The sequence below is a fragment of the Osmerus mordax genome, chromosome 5, assembly GCF_038355195.1.
Source record: "Osmerus mordax isolate fOsmMor3 chromosome 5, fOsmMor3.pri, whole genome shotgun sequence".
Taxonomy (NCBI): Eukaryota; Metazoa; Chordata; class Actinopteri; order Osmeriformes; family Osmeridae; genus Osmerus; species Osmerus mordax.
Genome location: NC_090054.1, coordinates 9,702,904 through 9,718,719, shown reverse-complemented (window position 1 = coordinate 9,718,719; position 15,816 = coordinate 9,702,904). Strand labels below are relative to the sequence as shown.

At 47.5% G+C, this 15,816-nt stretch overlaps 1 protein-coding gene across 5 annotated transcripts in view; it reads left to right on the top strand.

Annotated features, from left to right (window-relative positions):
- The window catches only part of tp53bp2a (tumor protein p53 binding protein, 2a), a 28,980-nt gene that overhangs the window by 7,059 nt on the left and 6,105 nt on the right, over positions 1 to 15,816 (top strand). For 2 of the 5 annotated variants that reach the window (XM_067236128.1, XM_067236129.1), the window contains exons 3-16: positions 2,601 to 2,748; positions 3,889 to 4,002; positions 5,292 to 5,362; positions 5,939 to 6,037; positions 7,037 to 7,211; positions 7,395 to 7,576; positions 8,431 to 8,595; positions 8,931 to 8,969; positions 10,240 to 10,287; positions 10,877 to 11,060; positions 12,990 to 13,100; positions 13,216 to 13,340; positions 13,754 to 14,177; positions 14,799 to 15,649. In XM_067236128.1, coding sequence (XP_067092229.1) covers positions 2,601 to 2,748; positions 3,889 to 4,002; positions 5,292 to 5,362; positions 5,939 to 6,037; positions 7,037 to 7,211; positions 7,395 to 7,576; positions 8,431 to 8,595; positions 8,931 to 8,969; positions 10,240 to 10,287; positions 10,877 to 11,060; positions 12,990 to 13,100; positions 13,216 to 13,340; positions 13,754 to 14,177; positions 14,799 to 15,649 — 2,736 coding nt within the window. The remainder of the gene's footprint in view (positions 1 to 2,600; positions 2,749 to 3,888; positions 4,003 to 5,291; positions 5,363 to 5,938; positions 6,038 to 7,036; positions 7,212 to 7,394; positions 7,577 to 8,430; positions 8,596 to 8,930; positions 8,970 to 10,239; positions 10,288 to 10,876; positions 11,061 to 12,989; positions 13,101 to 13,215; positions 13,341 to 13,753; positions 14,178 to 14,798; positions 15,650 to 15,816) is intronic. The other 3 variants (XM_067236130.1, XM_067236132.1, XM_067236131.1) reach the window with 3 other exon arrangements.

Below are 15,816 nucleotides of genomic sequence, written 5' to 3'. Positions count from 1 at the left end.
CCGATGGCACCTCTAGATCATTAATTTTAGTGCTCAACTAAATAGGCTTCACTGTACTGAATGTCTTGCTGTATGGCATTCCCCTCCCCCTACCTCTACTTTCCTGTCACGCTTAAAAACGATGTCCTTTCAATGTCCTGCTCCTAGTAAATTGTGACAGTGGTGATGCCAGCAGCTCTTTTCGCCCTTACCAGACCAGGCTCTCCATGTTTGTTGCCCACCCCCACACACACACTGTCGGGTGGTCCTCTGCAGGGTGGGACAACAAACACTGTAACACTGTGTTGGGGGGGGGGGGGGGCGTCCCCCTTATATAATGATAGGGGAAACACTGTTTCATGTATGAAATCCCCCATCTGGCCAGGATTTTATGCTCATTGGCCGAGTCTCACTAGCTCTATTTAAGCGACCATTAGCATCCCTATTTAATAAATCAACTAGTTTAGTAAGATTCCGAGTCAGACCACAATCACTCACCAACCTGAAGAGAGAAATGACCTACAGTTTTATCCGAGAGGGTGTAGCTGGACCACACCCTGCCTGTGTTTCAAGGACCTACATGACTTGATGCACTCAGCATAACCCACACTAAACTCTGTTCTCAGGCACTGTCCAAGAAGTGCCACAATGTACAATCCCGCCACCTGAAGACGTATTAGATAATGCCCAATTGCTCTGAAAGTGCCAAGTCAATGAAAGGAATAGTCAAGATGAGCTCAAGACAAGTTCAATACAAAATCAATGTATTTATTACAAATGTAAGGTGCAGGTGTCTTACACTCAAGTTGAGTATCACAGAAGACAAATGAATACAGGAAATAAAGGGAGTTCAATAGTATCACAATATGGGAGGTTACAAGATGATTAACATTGCCTTTGCAGGCACTGAAAAAGGACACTGTATGCCAGATAGCTTTTGTTTAGGTCTTTAGATAGGACTCCTAGAAATGGCCTTGTCGCTCATTCAAAGTTGCATGGCATTATACACTTTGGTAATATTGTGACCTCTGCCTTACATCAGCGACACAGGCCTTTCATAGTCACACCTTACAAAGACACAACCTATGGCTATGCAGGCATAATAAAACAGAATAATAACAGTTTATCAATGATACAATAAACATAATTAATAGATAGGCATATTTCTCTCCTGTACATAACCATGGGTTATGTGCTCATGAGCTTAATATTGCAAGGTATAGATCAAACATTGGTTATTATATTCAGAACATTTCAAACGGTATAGAAACAATAAAGTAATCATTATCTTTAATTAGGGGTGTAACAATATATCGTGGAACAATATATCGCAATACAACACTTTTACAATATGTAAAAATATGAGTTATGGCAATATTTTTACAATATAACGTCCGTTTGATCCTATTGGTTGAGCTACCATCGCGCGACCTACTCTGCACCTGCGTCATGCGTGCATTTATAGAAATCGCATGAACTGAGATAACTAAATTGTATGTACAACAAAGAAGATTATTGAAAATGTTTAGGAAATAAATCTGTGAATTGAATTTCAGTTTCATTTAAAATGTCGTTCAAATTATCGTGATACGTATTGTATTGTGACCTGAGTGTATCGTTACACCCCTATCTTTAATTGTTGTTAACTGATCAGTGGTTTAAAGACAGACCTCTTCACTCCCCTCAACCTAAGTAAGTGAAAAATACATAGCTTTGCACAATGCATTTGAAAGAGAGAACTTTTTTTTAAATAATAAATGAAAGAAAAGTTGTACACTTGGTTTTTGAATGAAATTAGTTTGCACAGGGAGGAATGAACGAGTAGGAAGTAGGTTATGTATGAGGATGTCACACTCATGAATGCATATTAGCTGAGCTCTAGACTTAAGGTACAGTGTTATATTTCCCCTCCAGGCTCTCGTTCCACTGTGATTACCAGTACAAATGACAAAAGGGAAGGTAGCACTGCAGAGGCACAGACCAAAGCCTCTTAAAACATCTGTTTTGGTGACAACACTGTAGCGTTGTGGCAGCATTTGTCCAGGGTTTATCACAAACGGACACATTTGGGGCTTTACTTTGAAAGTCCTCTGTGCTTGGGGACAGATGTGTTTCAGAAATATACTCTCTCGGAGGAAAAAACTGTGTCTGGGGTAGCCAAATCATCTAAGGACCCTTGAGACAGCTTTGTTTACAATTACAAAATCAAATAGACCACACTTATTTGATAGTCCTATTCTTAGAATGTCAGTGGGCCAGTCATGCAGCCATCTGTCTGACTCAGCCTCGCCAGATTCTTCCATTCACCCCCCTTTGGAGTGCCTTAACACGTTAGCACAAAGCAGATCGTTGTGGTGATAGCACCAGCTAGCATCAGCAGGGCGAGACACAGTGCCAAGGCTTGGGCTCAGGTTTCTGTGCCGCCTGGGGGAATGAGGGCAAGGGCAGCTTTGCTGGTGTCAGTGTCACACACACACGCAGACAAGCTCAGAAGGTTTTTGGGAATTAAACTTGTTACCGGCCAATAGGCCACTAAGGGCTACACAACTCATCAGAAACAGTTTGATCATCTTTTTGCTAATCAACTGTCCTTTTTTCTTTTCTCGCCCCTTATCTTCCAGATGTTCCTCACAGTGTACCTCAGTAATAATGACCAGCATTTTACAGAGGTGCCTGTTACCCCGGAGACGCTGTGCCGGGACGTGGTGGATCTGTGCAAGGAACCAGGGGAAACGGAATGCCACCTGGCCGAGATGTGGCGCGGTTCCGGTGAGCGTCTCACTTCCCTCCTGATGGCAAAGCTATCCTGGAGAAGGTTCCTGCCCTGCTAAGAACATGGCTAAAACCTAAAGTGGACTCCTACCTTCCTAACAGCATAGAACATGACTATTTCCCAGTTAAAACATGGAGAGGATTCCTTCCCTCTGAACAGAGAGGTTCAGCCTATCTAGACACAGTGTAAACATCGGAAATGTAGAGATAAAAGCATTTGGACTTCTTTTAGTCTTCACAGTCTTCTCTGAAGACCTTATCGGTTTTGCTTTCCCTCTGGCATGCTACAGAGGTTTGTTGTGCTAGTCCCCTATCAGCCCAATTAGCCAATGGCTTCTTAGATCTCATAAAATGGCGGGGGAAGAGGGGCCTTGAGCCTCACACTCAGAATCCAAGTCAAATCACCCCCTCCGACCCCCCCCCCCCCTATGAGACAGTGGGTTACTCAGCATCCTGAGGGGGGAGGGGAAAGATTTTGAGAAGTTTATAGTCTCGCGAAGTATCAATTGTCATAACCGTATAACCAGTTGAGTCGCTGATCCAAAGTATCTTAAATGTGTGGAAACGGTACGTTCATTGCGCTATAAAGATGAGACAGTTGAGAGTTTTGTGGTTTATGGGCCTACTGGAAGACTGCCAGCTGAAACCGTCAACAATAGATCGCTGTCTCGGCTCCAGGGCCGTCCACAGGAAGCTAAAGTGGAATTCGAAGTCCTGTTGAAACGAATCTCCTCAGAATGTAGGCTATGCTAACCTGCACTGCTGATGTGGTTCAACCGGATTCATGGACACGTCCCCTCAACCTACTTTCCACTCAGAGGAAACACTCTTACCACATGAACATTCTTTAAACATTCCTCAGTTGCCTCCCCCCTAAAATGGATCTAAAGTTTACATACTTTATCTCTACTTTTAATCACTCATCATTAATTTGAGTGTCATGCTCTCGTAACAATAGGGAGGTAACATCCGAATGTAAAATATTACACCTGACCCTGTTTTCCACCTGCAATTGTATCTTCTGTCTCCAACCCTGTGACCGATATGTATTGTTATTGCAGGATTTCATCATAGTGAGTGTGTGGGTGGGTGTGAATATATTTTTCTCCCTCTCTAACCCCTTGTTTTCCTCCCCAGAGCGGCCCGTGGGGGAGGGGGAGAGGATGCTGGACGTACTCCAGAGGTGGGGGCAGCACAGGGTCGAGGTGCGCTTCTTCCTGCGCCATGACCGAGCACCCAGCAGAGAGTCGAGTGAGTGTCCGCTGTAGTTGGAGGTGGGGGTGGGGGGTTCCTTATGTAAATGCAAAGGCTTTATCACGGGACTTCGCCGGTGACCTTTACAAACCCATACAACAGACACAGGAAACACCCCATCAGACAAGACCCTACATAACTATCTAATTGAAGCTCTGCTCTACAGGAGGACTGAGAAACAGAAGTCTCCCACTAATTAGAAGTTGTTCTTCAAATCCCTGGACAAGCCTTATTTAGCTTAATGGTGGAGCTGTGTGTGGGCGCATGTGTGTAAAGCTGTCACCACATCCTCATAAGCTTGTTGCTGTTTAGTTGTGTAGGAGACATATAGAAAGCAGTATTTTTGGTCCCAAAGCTTCGTGGCCTTTCTCCCCAGGCCCCCCTGTTACATAACTAAGCCCTCCACTACCCTCACAGCTTGAGTCTGGCACAGGGATTAGCCAGGCTGTTTTCTTTTCCACTTATCTAAGTCTCCTCTTGTTTTTCCCCACACAGTTAGCTAACGGTACACACTGGTACTCTACCTGTTCTGCTCTGTCTTTCTCTAAACTTACTCCAAAAGTATTGTGACATGCTCTTTTTGGGAAGTTTGTGTGTTAGTTACTGTCAGGTTTGTAAGGTAAGCTGCCCCTCATATTTAGACCTTAGTAAATGCTTTTTTATATTTTCCCCTCTTGGCATGAAGTTGAGCCATAGTCATATTTCTCCATATGCTAGTCCATGTTTGCAGCATGCGTCAAAGGTTGTCCAGAACCCTTACATAAGTGGCCAAGGATTGGTCATGAGCCAGAGCTTGAGGGATAAGATATAGTCTACTGGTCCACTTAAGCCCACAATACACCTATAGGACCTTCTCATAGAACATACAGACACACAGCATGACTAGAGGCCAGAGAGTAAATCCTAAGATTATGAGCCGTCTCAAAGCAACACTGATCTCTTTGTGTTCCTTGAAGCGCTTAGCGCCTAGCTAACATTATGTTAGCCAGTCTGTTTGTGTAAGCTGTCCGTGACCTTTACCCCCCCCCCCCCCCCCAGCAGGAACAGAAACAAGCTAGGTGTGGAGAGAGTGTGTTGGAGAGAGTGTGAGCGTGAGAGATTAAGGGAGAGAGGTTTCCCCTCACTCTTATCAGATATTCACCCATTCTGTTGGCCAACTGTGCTCATGCCTTTGCTTTGAGTTATCTGAGCTTCAACAGTATTGTCAGATGCAATGAGTTTGGGCGGGACTGAAATCTGTCTGGGCTCAGTCTCTAACCGGGCCATGTTCCGTGTTGCCCTGCCAGGTGGCTCCAGGAGCTCTGAGCCAAAGAGGAACGGAGTGAAGGCTCCTTCAGACAGAAGAATGGAGAACGGGGTAAGTTCAGATTTTTCTCGCTTCAAAAACATACAAATACTATTTAAAAAATGTCATTTAGAAAAGGAACAATGTAATTTTATAGAGGTACAACTTGAAGTGTGCCAAGTCTTCCGCTGTGACAGACGGGACGGAGTTCAAAGAGAAACTGTTGATAAACATAGACGTGAGCTGCCTGTCCCACTCACAGCTCTGCAGCGTTCAAACTGTATGAGTCATCGACCGTCCTCTGAGTTGGCTTTGCTATGCCGCTGTTATTTTTCAAACTAGGCAGATTCTTAAAAGAGAAAAAAAAAATACACTGGTGCAGAGCTGGAGAACAGCGGACTAAAACAAGCTTGGTCTCACGTATGACTGGTGATGCAATAAATGCCCAATATGAGTCCCTATGTGCAATCGGTTGTGCACATTGCATGTACCTTGCAAGGTTAACTATACTAGCGTGCAATGCAATACAAAACTGTTGAATTAGTTAAATTGAGCAACTGTGGGTGTGTGTTTAGCATACATGATCTGTACTCTACAGTATTTAAGCTTTAGTGTGTGTGTGTTATAATCTTGACCCTCCCCCTCCAGGTGGCCCCCCGGATGGACATGACTCTGGCTGAGCTCCAGGAGATGGCTGCCAGGCAGCAGCAACAGATAGACTCACAACAGCAACTCCTGGCCTCTAAGGTACGGGAGGGGGGACAAAGATGGGGGGGGGGGGGCAGGTGGGGGGGGGTAGAAAGGAACTTGAAGCGACAAAACTGAGAGAGTGACGGGGAAGGTGATTTGGAGAGCGAGGGAGATTAAAGGAAGAGAGGTGGTGGGATGGAACAGAGTGAGAGAGGGAGAGAGATGGGGGGGGGGGGGTAAGGGTGAGCCAGGCTGAACATGGGAGATGAGGGGACGCAGCAGAAAGAAGGATTCATAATGCAGGGAGTGAGGGAAGAAGCTGCTGGAAGTGGCGACTGTCCCATTCAGTCATTCACACGTCCATCCATCCATCACTTTTAGTGCTCAGCATCAGTCAGGCTTCTCCTGCTCAGCACAACCCTCACGAGATCTTTAAACCTGCAGCAGGGCCAACTTGATAACAGAGAAATGTGGAGGGCAATTTACAGTTTGACTGATTGTCCGGTAACAGCTTTTTGTCCTCGCTGAGTCGTCTTAAACCTTTTCCTGTCACTAATAGTGATTTAAGACTCCATCTATCCGATAGGCTTGTCTGGCCGTATACATCTTTCTTTTTTGTTGTTGGTGAAAGTCATACAGTTTTTTTGGAGAGAGATAGAGCTGTGGGGACTCCCCTTGCTTACCTGGTGCACCTCAAAACTGCACTTGCACCTGTGCTGCATGGCAATGTGTATGCTTGTGTCAGTGGAGACTAGAGAAAGAGAAGGAATGTAGCTTGAGGGCACTAGCTAAGTAAACATGCTGTCTGCTATGTCCATACACACACTTACACAATCACCTGGAAATTCCCCAGGGGTGTACATTGTATTTTCATGTGAAAACTGCTTTTGAATGTCATGTGTACGACACAAGTGATTTTGGCCAGACAGGACAGAGGATGTAGACAAGGGGTGGAGTTACCAAATCTGTCAGCCATATTCCCTATACTATATTGTGTATGCTATATTCCTAATGCCCCCACCACCACCACCCCCCACCCCCCACACTCGCCACCAGGAGCAGCGACTGCGCTATCTCAAGCAGCAGGAGCAGAGGCAGCAGCAGCAGGCCTCGGAGCAGGAGAGGCTCCAGCGCCTGCGGGAGAACGTGGAGAACCAGGAGAGCCGTCTGAAGAAGGTGCGGGGCCTCAAGGGCCAGGTGGAGCAGAAGCGCCTGAGCAACGGCAAGCTGGGTGAGCACCGGGCGAGCCCCCCCCAACACACACACACGAGGGGAGGAGGGGTTGGGTGGGCTGGATGGATGGATGGACAGGGGGTTGGGGGGATGTACGTGTTGACACGGATGTAGCTAATTACACATTTCATGTTGCTTCTTCTGTCTTTCTCCTTCCCTCCCTCCTTCCCCTGGGGTGCAGTGGAGGAGATCGAGCAGATGAACAGCCTGTTCCAGCAGAAACAGAAGGAGCTGGTCGTGGCCGTGTCTAAGGTGGAGGAGCTCAGCCGGCAGCTGGAGATGCTCAAGAACGGAAAGATGGATGCCTACCATGACAACCAGAGTTCTGTGGCTGAGCTCGACCGACTCTACAAGGAGCTCCAGGTGTGTGTTTGTGTGTGTGTGTTTAGAGTATATCTGTATGTGGAAAGAGTGTGCATGTGTGCATTGTGTATGGGAAGTTTATGCGCCCGCACTTGTGGACGTGTTTTAACTAGTGCTGTCAAACGATAAAAATATTTAATCGCGATTAATCGCATTGATGTCATAGTTAACTCGTGATTAATCACAATTAATCGCACATTTGTATGTATTCTAAATGTCCCTTGATTTCCTTTTGTCACATTATTTTTTCTCATTTTAATGCTCTTATCAACATGGAAAAGTGGTTCGGATTGCTTGATGCAAATGTTTTTTTTTTATTGAAAACAACATTGAGGAGAATTCGCATCAGCTGTGTGCTTCATCATCATTTGTCATCAAGTGGTGTTTCAGACTGGACGTGCTGCGATAACAGCACAGTTCACAACTACAAAACACACAGATCACTTTGGTCTTGTCAATGGAACCATTTGGCAACTTTTTAAAAGTAAATTTTCCATTCAGGATGTTATTGGCATCCATTTCAGCATCTCGCGCTCGCCATCCACTCAAAACGTAACGTTAGCCTACTACTCTTTAGCCGGCTCGCAAGCCCAAACAAGTGTGTGCAGCGTGCCTGTTGTTTTGTTTCCGGTCTTGCTAGATCCGGTGTGGTGTTGTAGTTTGTCTAACGTCAGTAGTTGTTGCAACCGTTGCAACAGCATGTGAAAAAAAAACTACAAAGTTTGCTAGGCCAAAAAGAACGTTAATCTTGCGCTAAAAAAATTGACGCAGTTAAAATGGGTTTGTGTTACCGCCGTTAATAACGCGTTAAACTGAAGGCACTAGTTTTAACCTGACGTAAATCCCGCCCCCAGATGAGGAACAAGCTGAACCAGGAGCAGAACAGCAAGCTGCAGCAGCAGAGAGACAACCTGAACAAACGCAACCTGGAGGTGGCCTCCATGGACAAGCGGGTCAGCGAGCTCAGGGACCGTCTCTGGAAGAAGAAGGCGGCGCTGCAGCACAAGGAGAACCTGCCGGTGTGTAGAAAGACGCTCATATACATACGTGTGTGTGTATGTATACGAGCGTCTTTCTACGCTCGTATACATACACACACACATATTCTCATCCACATGCTCAAATGTGGAGAGACATACACGTTGAGTAGAATACCCATGCCCCCGTTTCCAAACACGACATGACTTGACCATAGACATCCTTATCTTGCTTGATTTGGATTCAGTCTTTATCTTTGCCAAGCTGTGTGTAAAAGCTCTGGTGCTGCTGGTTGACAATATTCTCTCACAGAGCTCTCCCTAGTGGCTGGAGTGAGTATCAATATCCTGTTTGTGTGTGTGTTTACTCCCAAAAGCCTCAGATCCCTTGGCCTTCAGAGCCAGCCCACCCCAAAGTAAGACTCTTCTCCCCCTTTCCTCTTTTCAACCCGACTTTCTTCTGCACCAGGGAAAAAGACAAAAAAAACAAAAGGGTTGCCCCACAAGGGGTGAGAAAACACTCCTCTGTGATCTTTTTCCATTGTTCTCACCCCTCTGCCTGAACCAACCTGGTGACTGTGCTGATGGTGCCGTGTGGCTAGCCCGCCATCTCTGTTGACATTCCAGACTGTTCCAGGCACAAGGGGCTGTCCCACCGGAATGTTAGGGGGGATCCTGATCCTTCTCTTGTACAGATACAGTTGGAGAAAACACCAATCAACAGCAATGCTAGCCTATGTTTCTGGTCCAGTCTCTTTCTTTTCTATTTTTCCCCTCTTTTCCTCCTTTCCCTATCTCCTTCGAGAAAGAGAGGAAATCTTTCATCCGCCTGTTTTCAACTACTCTGGTTGCCATGGAACCTTCTGATCAATGTAATCTAACGTCGCTCCTCACCTCTTGATAGAGAGGTGGGGAAAATTGTCAAGCTAGATTAAATTTTCTTCAATCGCACCAGATGAGGTGGAGAGGAGAAGCGTAGGATCAAACACCTTTTAATGTTTTGGGGGATTTCTCAACTCTCAATTTTCCAACTTGTATTTTAATCCAACGTATATTTTAATCAAACTAACGTTAGAAAACTTTCACTTTGGTTGTTTAATTGTAAATTCTTAGGTATGACGATTGCCTAATGGGTGCATGGTAAGAAAGTGCTAAGTCAAAGTTGCATTGTTACAGATTGAGATAATGCCCTACACATTAGCTGGTCAAAGTGCCCACTAAAAATTCAAGTTCTCAACTGATTTCCTCGCTGTAAAGCAGCCTGGTTCAGTTCTTTATAGCGTAAAGTGTTGAGCGGGGGAGGTAAAGGTGTGCTTATGTGTGCGTGCTTGGGTGCACTGAATAAGCCCCTGTGAGAAGGATATTTACCGCCACTCTGCCTTGAATCATAATGAGCTGGGCTTTTTCACAACTGCACAAAGACACTGCTCTCTCTGCCACTCTCCTCGCCAAACAAACAGTGAGGGTCTGAACTGACATCACTCGCCAAGCATGCCCAACCATACCGAGAGAGGTGCCCAGAAAGATGCCTGTCTAGAATCTTCAGTTGGTCCTACACATGCCAGGAGTTGATCAGAGAAGAGTTGAGAGGCTTGAATTGGGAGAGGTCGGGAAGGAAATAAAAAGGAGTTTGTCCAGTCAGTGTGTTTGAACTGTCATTGCATTTTGTGTTTTTGTTTTCTCAAGAATGGCTATCCGAGTAAAGAGAGGGCTACAAAAGACGCTCTTCCTCAGGTAACTACTGCTGGAGTAATGTCTCAGAACTCTTGTATGATCTCTTTAGCATGACTCGGCAGAACATAGTGACTGAGATTTACTGTTTTTGCCTCGACTCCCTAATGCAGGAGACGAGCGGGTTTACTGTTTTTTTGTTTTGTTTTTTTTGTACTTTTTGTAATCTGACTAATTGCATAAGATTGTTTTTTAGCACAAAAGTTCAGATTCTCTATGAATCAAAATTTGGGTAAGAGGTGTAGTAACTTTATTATTAACGTTTGTATCAGTATTATACTTCATTAGGCTTTATAATATGGGGATTTGTTATTTTCTCCAACTCTGTGAAGGCTCTTTGAAATATGTTTAGAAACGATTGTATAAGGGTTTGGTAGTCTAGTTTGTTTCTTCATCTACTGTGAAGCAAAGGGAGGTGACTCCATGAATTTTGATAGTGTGTATCTGCATATCTGTCTGGTTGCATCTTTTGTCCCCCTGTCTATTTTTCTTTTTCTGTGTACTGTATTTTTTTGGTCTGACGAACACATCCCCTCTGTCTTTCTCTCAACCCCCTCCGTCTCCCTGCTCTCGCTCTCTCGCCTTTCTGCAGGTCCCCTCTGACAGTCAGGCAGGACAGCAGTCTGGCCCGTCCCGCGTGGCGGCGGTCGGCCCATATATCCAGTCGTCCACCATGCCGCGCGGCCCTGTGAGGCATGAGCTGCTGGTCAAGCCCGCCTACCCAGACGCCACCGCCACCCTGCCCTCCCAAGACCCCCACGCCAAGCCCAATACTGGTGAGAGAAACCCCTCCCTTTTACACACACACACACACATCCAAACCTCTTCCACCTCTCCAGCTGTCACCTCTTGGAGGCTCAACATGTGACAGGAAGTTCCCTCCCTCTGTAGGAGCAGAGGATCATGGGGTAGCGGGCACCTGCGACGTGACTCTAAGCTCAGAAGGTAGCCCATATCCCCGGTGCTGTGACGTTTTCCGCTCCTCCACCGGCAGCCTCTTTAACCACTAACCCAGGATCGGAAAAGCCTGCTTAGGTCCTTGGACCTTGTAGGGAGAATCTGACTTTGGGTCAGTGGTTAAGGATGGCTCTTACTCACTCTCTCTGTGCCTGAGCAGCCTTGAGGAGTTTGCTGTGTTGTGGTGCCCTCCTGTGGATGATACATTCTCTCTGCCCCTTTTGTCGTTTTCTTTTCCTCTTGGCTCTTCCCGCAATGGAAACTGTCCACCGGAGGGTGTCCAAGTGCACATTCACTTGGAGATTGGTCCTCGGTCTGAGTCTAAGGGTAGCCTCTGACCCTAGATGGGATGTGGGGTTTGACTCAGAGTCAAGCCTGGCTGTGTCTTCTTCTGTACCACATTTCACTGTGGTGTATTCTGTTACATTAAAGTATTACTTTTATAAGAGGACTTTTATACATGAGGACCTTCGGAATGTATCTCTCTGCCCTTGAATTGGGCTATTTGAATCAGTGTCCCCAGACATTCTCGGAAGAGGACGAAAAGAGAGAGGAATGGGTACAACGGGTAGAGGGTGAATGTGGATTCAGGGGATGCCGGTGGACATATCCCATTTAGAAAAAGCTTTCTGTTGTTCCTGTCCTCCTACAGGAGTCAGACTTACTCACACACTCCTTCACTCCCTCCCTCTTTCGCTCGCCAGCCCAGTCCTCCTTAAATAACTCCCTCTGTGTGAAGGGGGTGGGAGGTGGGTTGTCGTCAATAACTATGAATGACCGGACTCCAAAAACTAGTCGTCATGAATATGACACTTGACTCGTTGGACCTTCCTTTTCCTCTGTCTTTTTTCCCTCCACTTCTCCTTACTGGGGCCTCATCTTTCCATTCTCTCGTTTGTGGAAGAAGAGCAAGAGTGAAAAGTAATAGGTTTTTACCCCAAGTCTGCTGTGATGTTGCGTTCACTTCCACTCGACAAGACGTTACGCAGTGAGAAAGAAGAGGGCTGGGGCTGGGGGTGGGGTGGGGGGGGAGAGAGAACACTCACTTCCCTCCAACCGAGTGGCGGACGGATAGGGAGGTTCCTCTGGTGTTCCACTGGTGTCTCTGCCCGCCCGCCCTGCCCGGCCCCCCACCTGGGATGCTTGCCCCGGGGATCCTGACATAGAGGATGTGTAGAGCTACTGGAGGTCTGGAGATCTAAGACACCTCTGCTTTTTCTCTGGTGTTTTTTTTTTTTTTTTTTTCTCTTGTGTCCTCTGTAGAAGCCATGTTCTTGCTTAAGCCTCTGAAAGAGCTGCGGGCCAAGAGAAAAGGTATTATCTCTCCTTGTGTGATGTGTGTCATCTTCGTCATATAGGACGTGTGGGTGTTGCTTGCTTGTTCTTCGAGGTACGTAGGTGCTTGGAACAAAAATAGGAAAAGGTCTGGTATTTTCATCGGCTTTTCTCCCTTCGTCATGTTTGTTTGGTTGCGCTGCCCATCTGTTTGAGCAGGTTTGTTGATTTCATGCTGTATGTCATTTCTAAATGGGTCAAATTTAACAAATGCGTTACCTGGACTGTAAATGGTCGCATCAGGACGTGTGTGTGTGTGTGTGCGCATGTGTGTGTTTTAGGGTGAGGCAAAAGCTATTCAATATTTGAGTCAGTAACCAATACAGTCCATCCAAATCATCATGTGGGACAGCCTCTTTCATCAGTGTATGTCTTTAAAATCCAACTTCTATCTCTCTCTCTCTCTCTGTCAGCCAAGCTGTCAGAGTGGGGTCCCCCAGGTTCTGAGTCTAACATCACTAGCCATGGTTCTGCCTCCACACTACCCAGAATGACCTCCCACCCCAGCCCCAACTCAGAGCAAGGTAGCCCTCCACATACACATACATGTACACCCTCATACACACTGGACACGACAACACACCACATGTTCCACATGCATTTTTGGAAGTTTATGGTTGTGTGTATGTGCGCCCACAGATGAGAATGAGGTGCAGAAGAGGGACAGGCGGGTGCGCCCCTTCTCCATGTTTGAGCCCACAGAGTTGCCAGCTACGTCCCTTCGCAAGAACCAGAGTAGCGATGATCTTGTCAGGGACGCCCAGGTGAGAACTCTGCTCCCACACACATCAGGTCAGGTGTGGTTCCTAAACAGGCTTATGGCAAGAATTAAAGCAGCTCCACATACACACACTGATTCCATGAGTTGGCAAGTGGCAATGTTTATCACAAAGGGACTTTTTAAATAGATTACAGCTATTAAAACTGGGGTTAGGATGAAGCAGGCCAATGACGAGATTGGGAAACCCACCATTGAAATAGGATAGAAATTCTGGATCTTGGCCACATATTGTTTGTTGTTGCTCATTAACATAGGTCCTTACCTAATTAGCCTTGAATTGAGTTTGTTCATACTTATGGCATTTGAAGAGTTATTGTAAATCACCAAAGAAGAGCATCTAAAAGCCAGGCTGATTGTCATCTTATCTTCTCCTTTCCTGTTCTGCTCCCTCCCCAGTCTGCTGCCAAGGGCCCGGTTAAGGTGCCCCCCCCGGTCCCCAGTAAACCCAAAGGCCCCCCTGGCGGCCCCTATGGCAAACCAGGCCTCAACACCGGAACCTTCCCCAAAGCCAAGCCTCAAGGTCCCCACGCCCAGAGGCCCCCGTCTCGCACTCCCCTGCCCTCATCCCAGAGCCAAACCCTTCCCCTGCCTTCCAAGCAGGACCCACCTCCTGCCGCAACGGTCAGACCCTTCACCCCGGAGCTGCCCTCCTCCAAGGAGGGCTCCGGCCAAGGCCAGAGCCTGAGGAAGCCCCAGACCCTGGCTGCCAGCTCCATCTACTCCATGTACACCCAGCAGCCCATCCCAGGGAAGAGTTACCCCCCGGTGGTGCAGGGGGTTCTCTCCCGCTCCCAGAGCCGGGGTAACGGCTTTGTTAGTGGTAAGAACAACTAAAAAAACTCATACTTCCTGTGCGCTACCTAGCTATCTGCTACTATGCTATTTTGTACACCTACTCCTTTGCTACATTGTCACTCCTTTACTAAGAAAAGCTCCATTATATGAATCTTCAAGCACCATTATGGGAATCAAATTTGAAAGCTTGTAAGTTGAGAGATCCATCCAAGACTTAAAATTAAACATTAAGTTATGCTAACCCACTTTACATACACACATACACACACATTACCCCATATACATACAGACATGCAGATGTTCTCCTGTCTGTTGGTCCTGAGTCTTTTCTGGCTCAGCCAGAAACCACTCACACTATTGCACACAAGCATACAGAAGTACTGTGTATTGTCACACTCATACAAGAGCAGATTCACACACCACTGGCTAGCTAGGTGGTCAGGAGCGTAGCCATCTGCTCCACCTGTCTTCTTCAGGCAGAATTATGTTTAGAAACTCTGAAGCTGTGTACTGTCAGGCAGATCTTCTCAGAACAATACATTCTATTTTATCAAACAGCTTGCTCAGTCGATGTTCACTCGCAGGAAATTGAATAATATACAGTCGTTTTTACAAATTCTGACCTATTTTCTGTCTGTGTGTTCAGTGTACGGCAAGCCTGTGATCCCAGGCGGTGGTTCCCAGCACCCAGAGAACCCCTATCTGGATCGTCCCTCTCCCGGCCCAGAGGCTGAGGTGGACCACGCTGTCCCACAGGCCGGAGGCCCTACGGGCGAGGGCCAGCCGGAGGCGGAGCGCATTCCACGGCCCCTCAGCCCCACCAAGCTGCTGCCCTTCATCTCCAACCCCTACCGCCACCAGAGCGACGGGGATCTGGAGGCCCTCCGGAAGAAGCTCTACAACGCCCCCCGGCCCCTGAAGAAACGCAGCTCCATCACAGAGCCCGAGGGCCCTGCGGGGCCCAACATCCAGAAACTCCTCTACCAGAAGACCACACTGGCTGCTATGGAAACCACCGTCACCACGCCCACTACGCCCACCTATCCAGGAGAAGGGGAACGAGAAGGCGAGGCAGGGCCTGCCATCCCGGGACCCCAGGCTGGCGGGGAGAGCAGCCAATCAGGAGTGACGCAAGAGGGGGTTTATATCCCCACCCCGGAACCGAATGCCACCCCAGTCCCGGCCGAGCAGACCCCCCCCACGGTAATTCCGGAGACAGACACAGAGGACATCATTCCCCCTCCTCCCCCATCACACCCTGCCCCCAGGCCCGAAGATGTCCTCTTCCCCCTACCGCCCACAATGGCCAGCGTTGAGGAGCCCGTACCTTCCAATCCACCACCTTCCAACCCGCCCACTCCACCAGAGTCCTTCATAGAGGAGTTCCCTCCCTACCCCCCACCCCCCTACCCCAGTGGGGCTGAACAGGAGGCTCTGGGGGAGGACACCTTCAACATGAAGGCCCCGGAGGTCACAGGACAGATCACACTGCCACCGGTAGGCCATGTCCTGTTCATGTTTGTGTGTTTGGGGTACCAGAGTGTTTGTTCCTTCTGAGTTCAATGATTTCTAAAGCTTCAGTCAATCAGAATACTCGTCCTTATTCAGATACACTGCTAGCGTTCAGTGATGTACTGAGTACATAGCAGTTCCCCGTGCCAGTC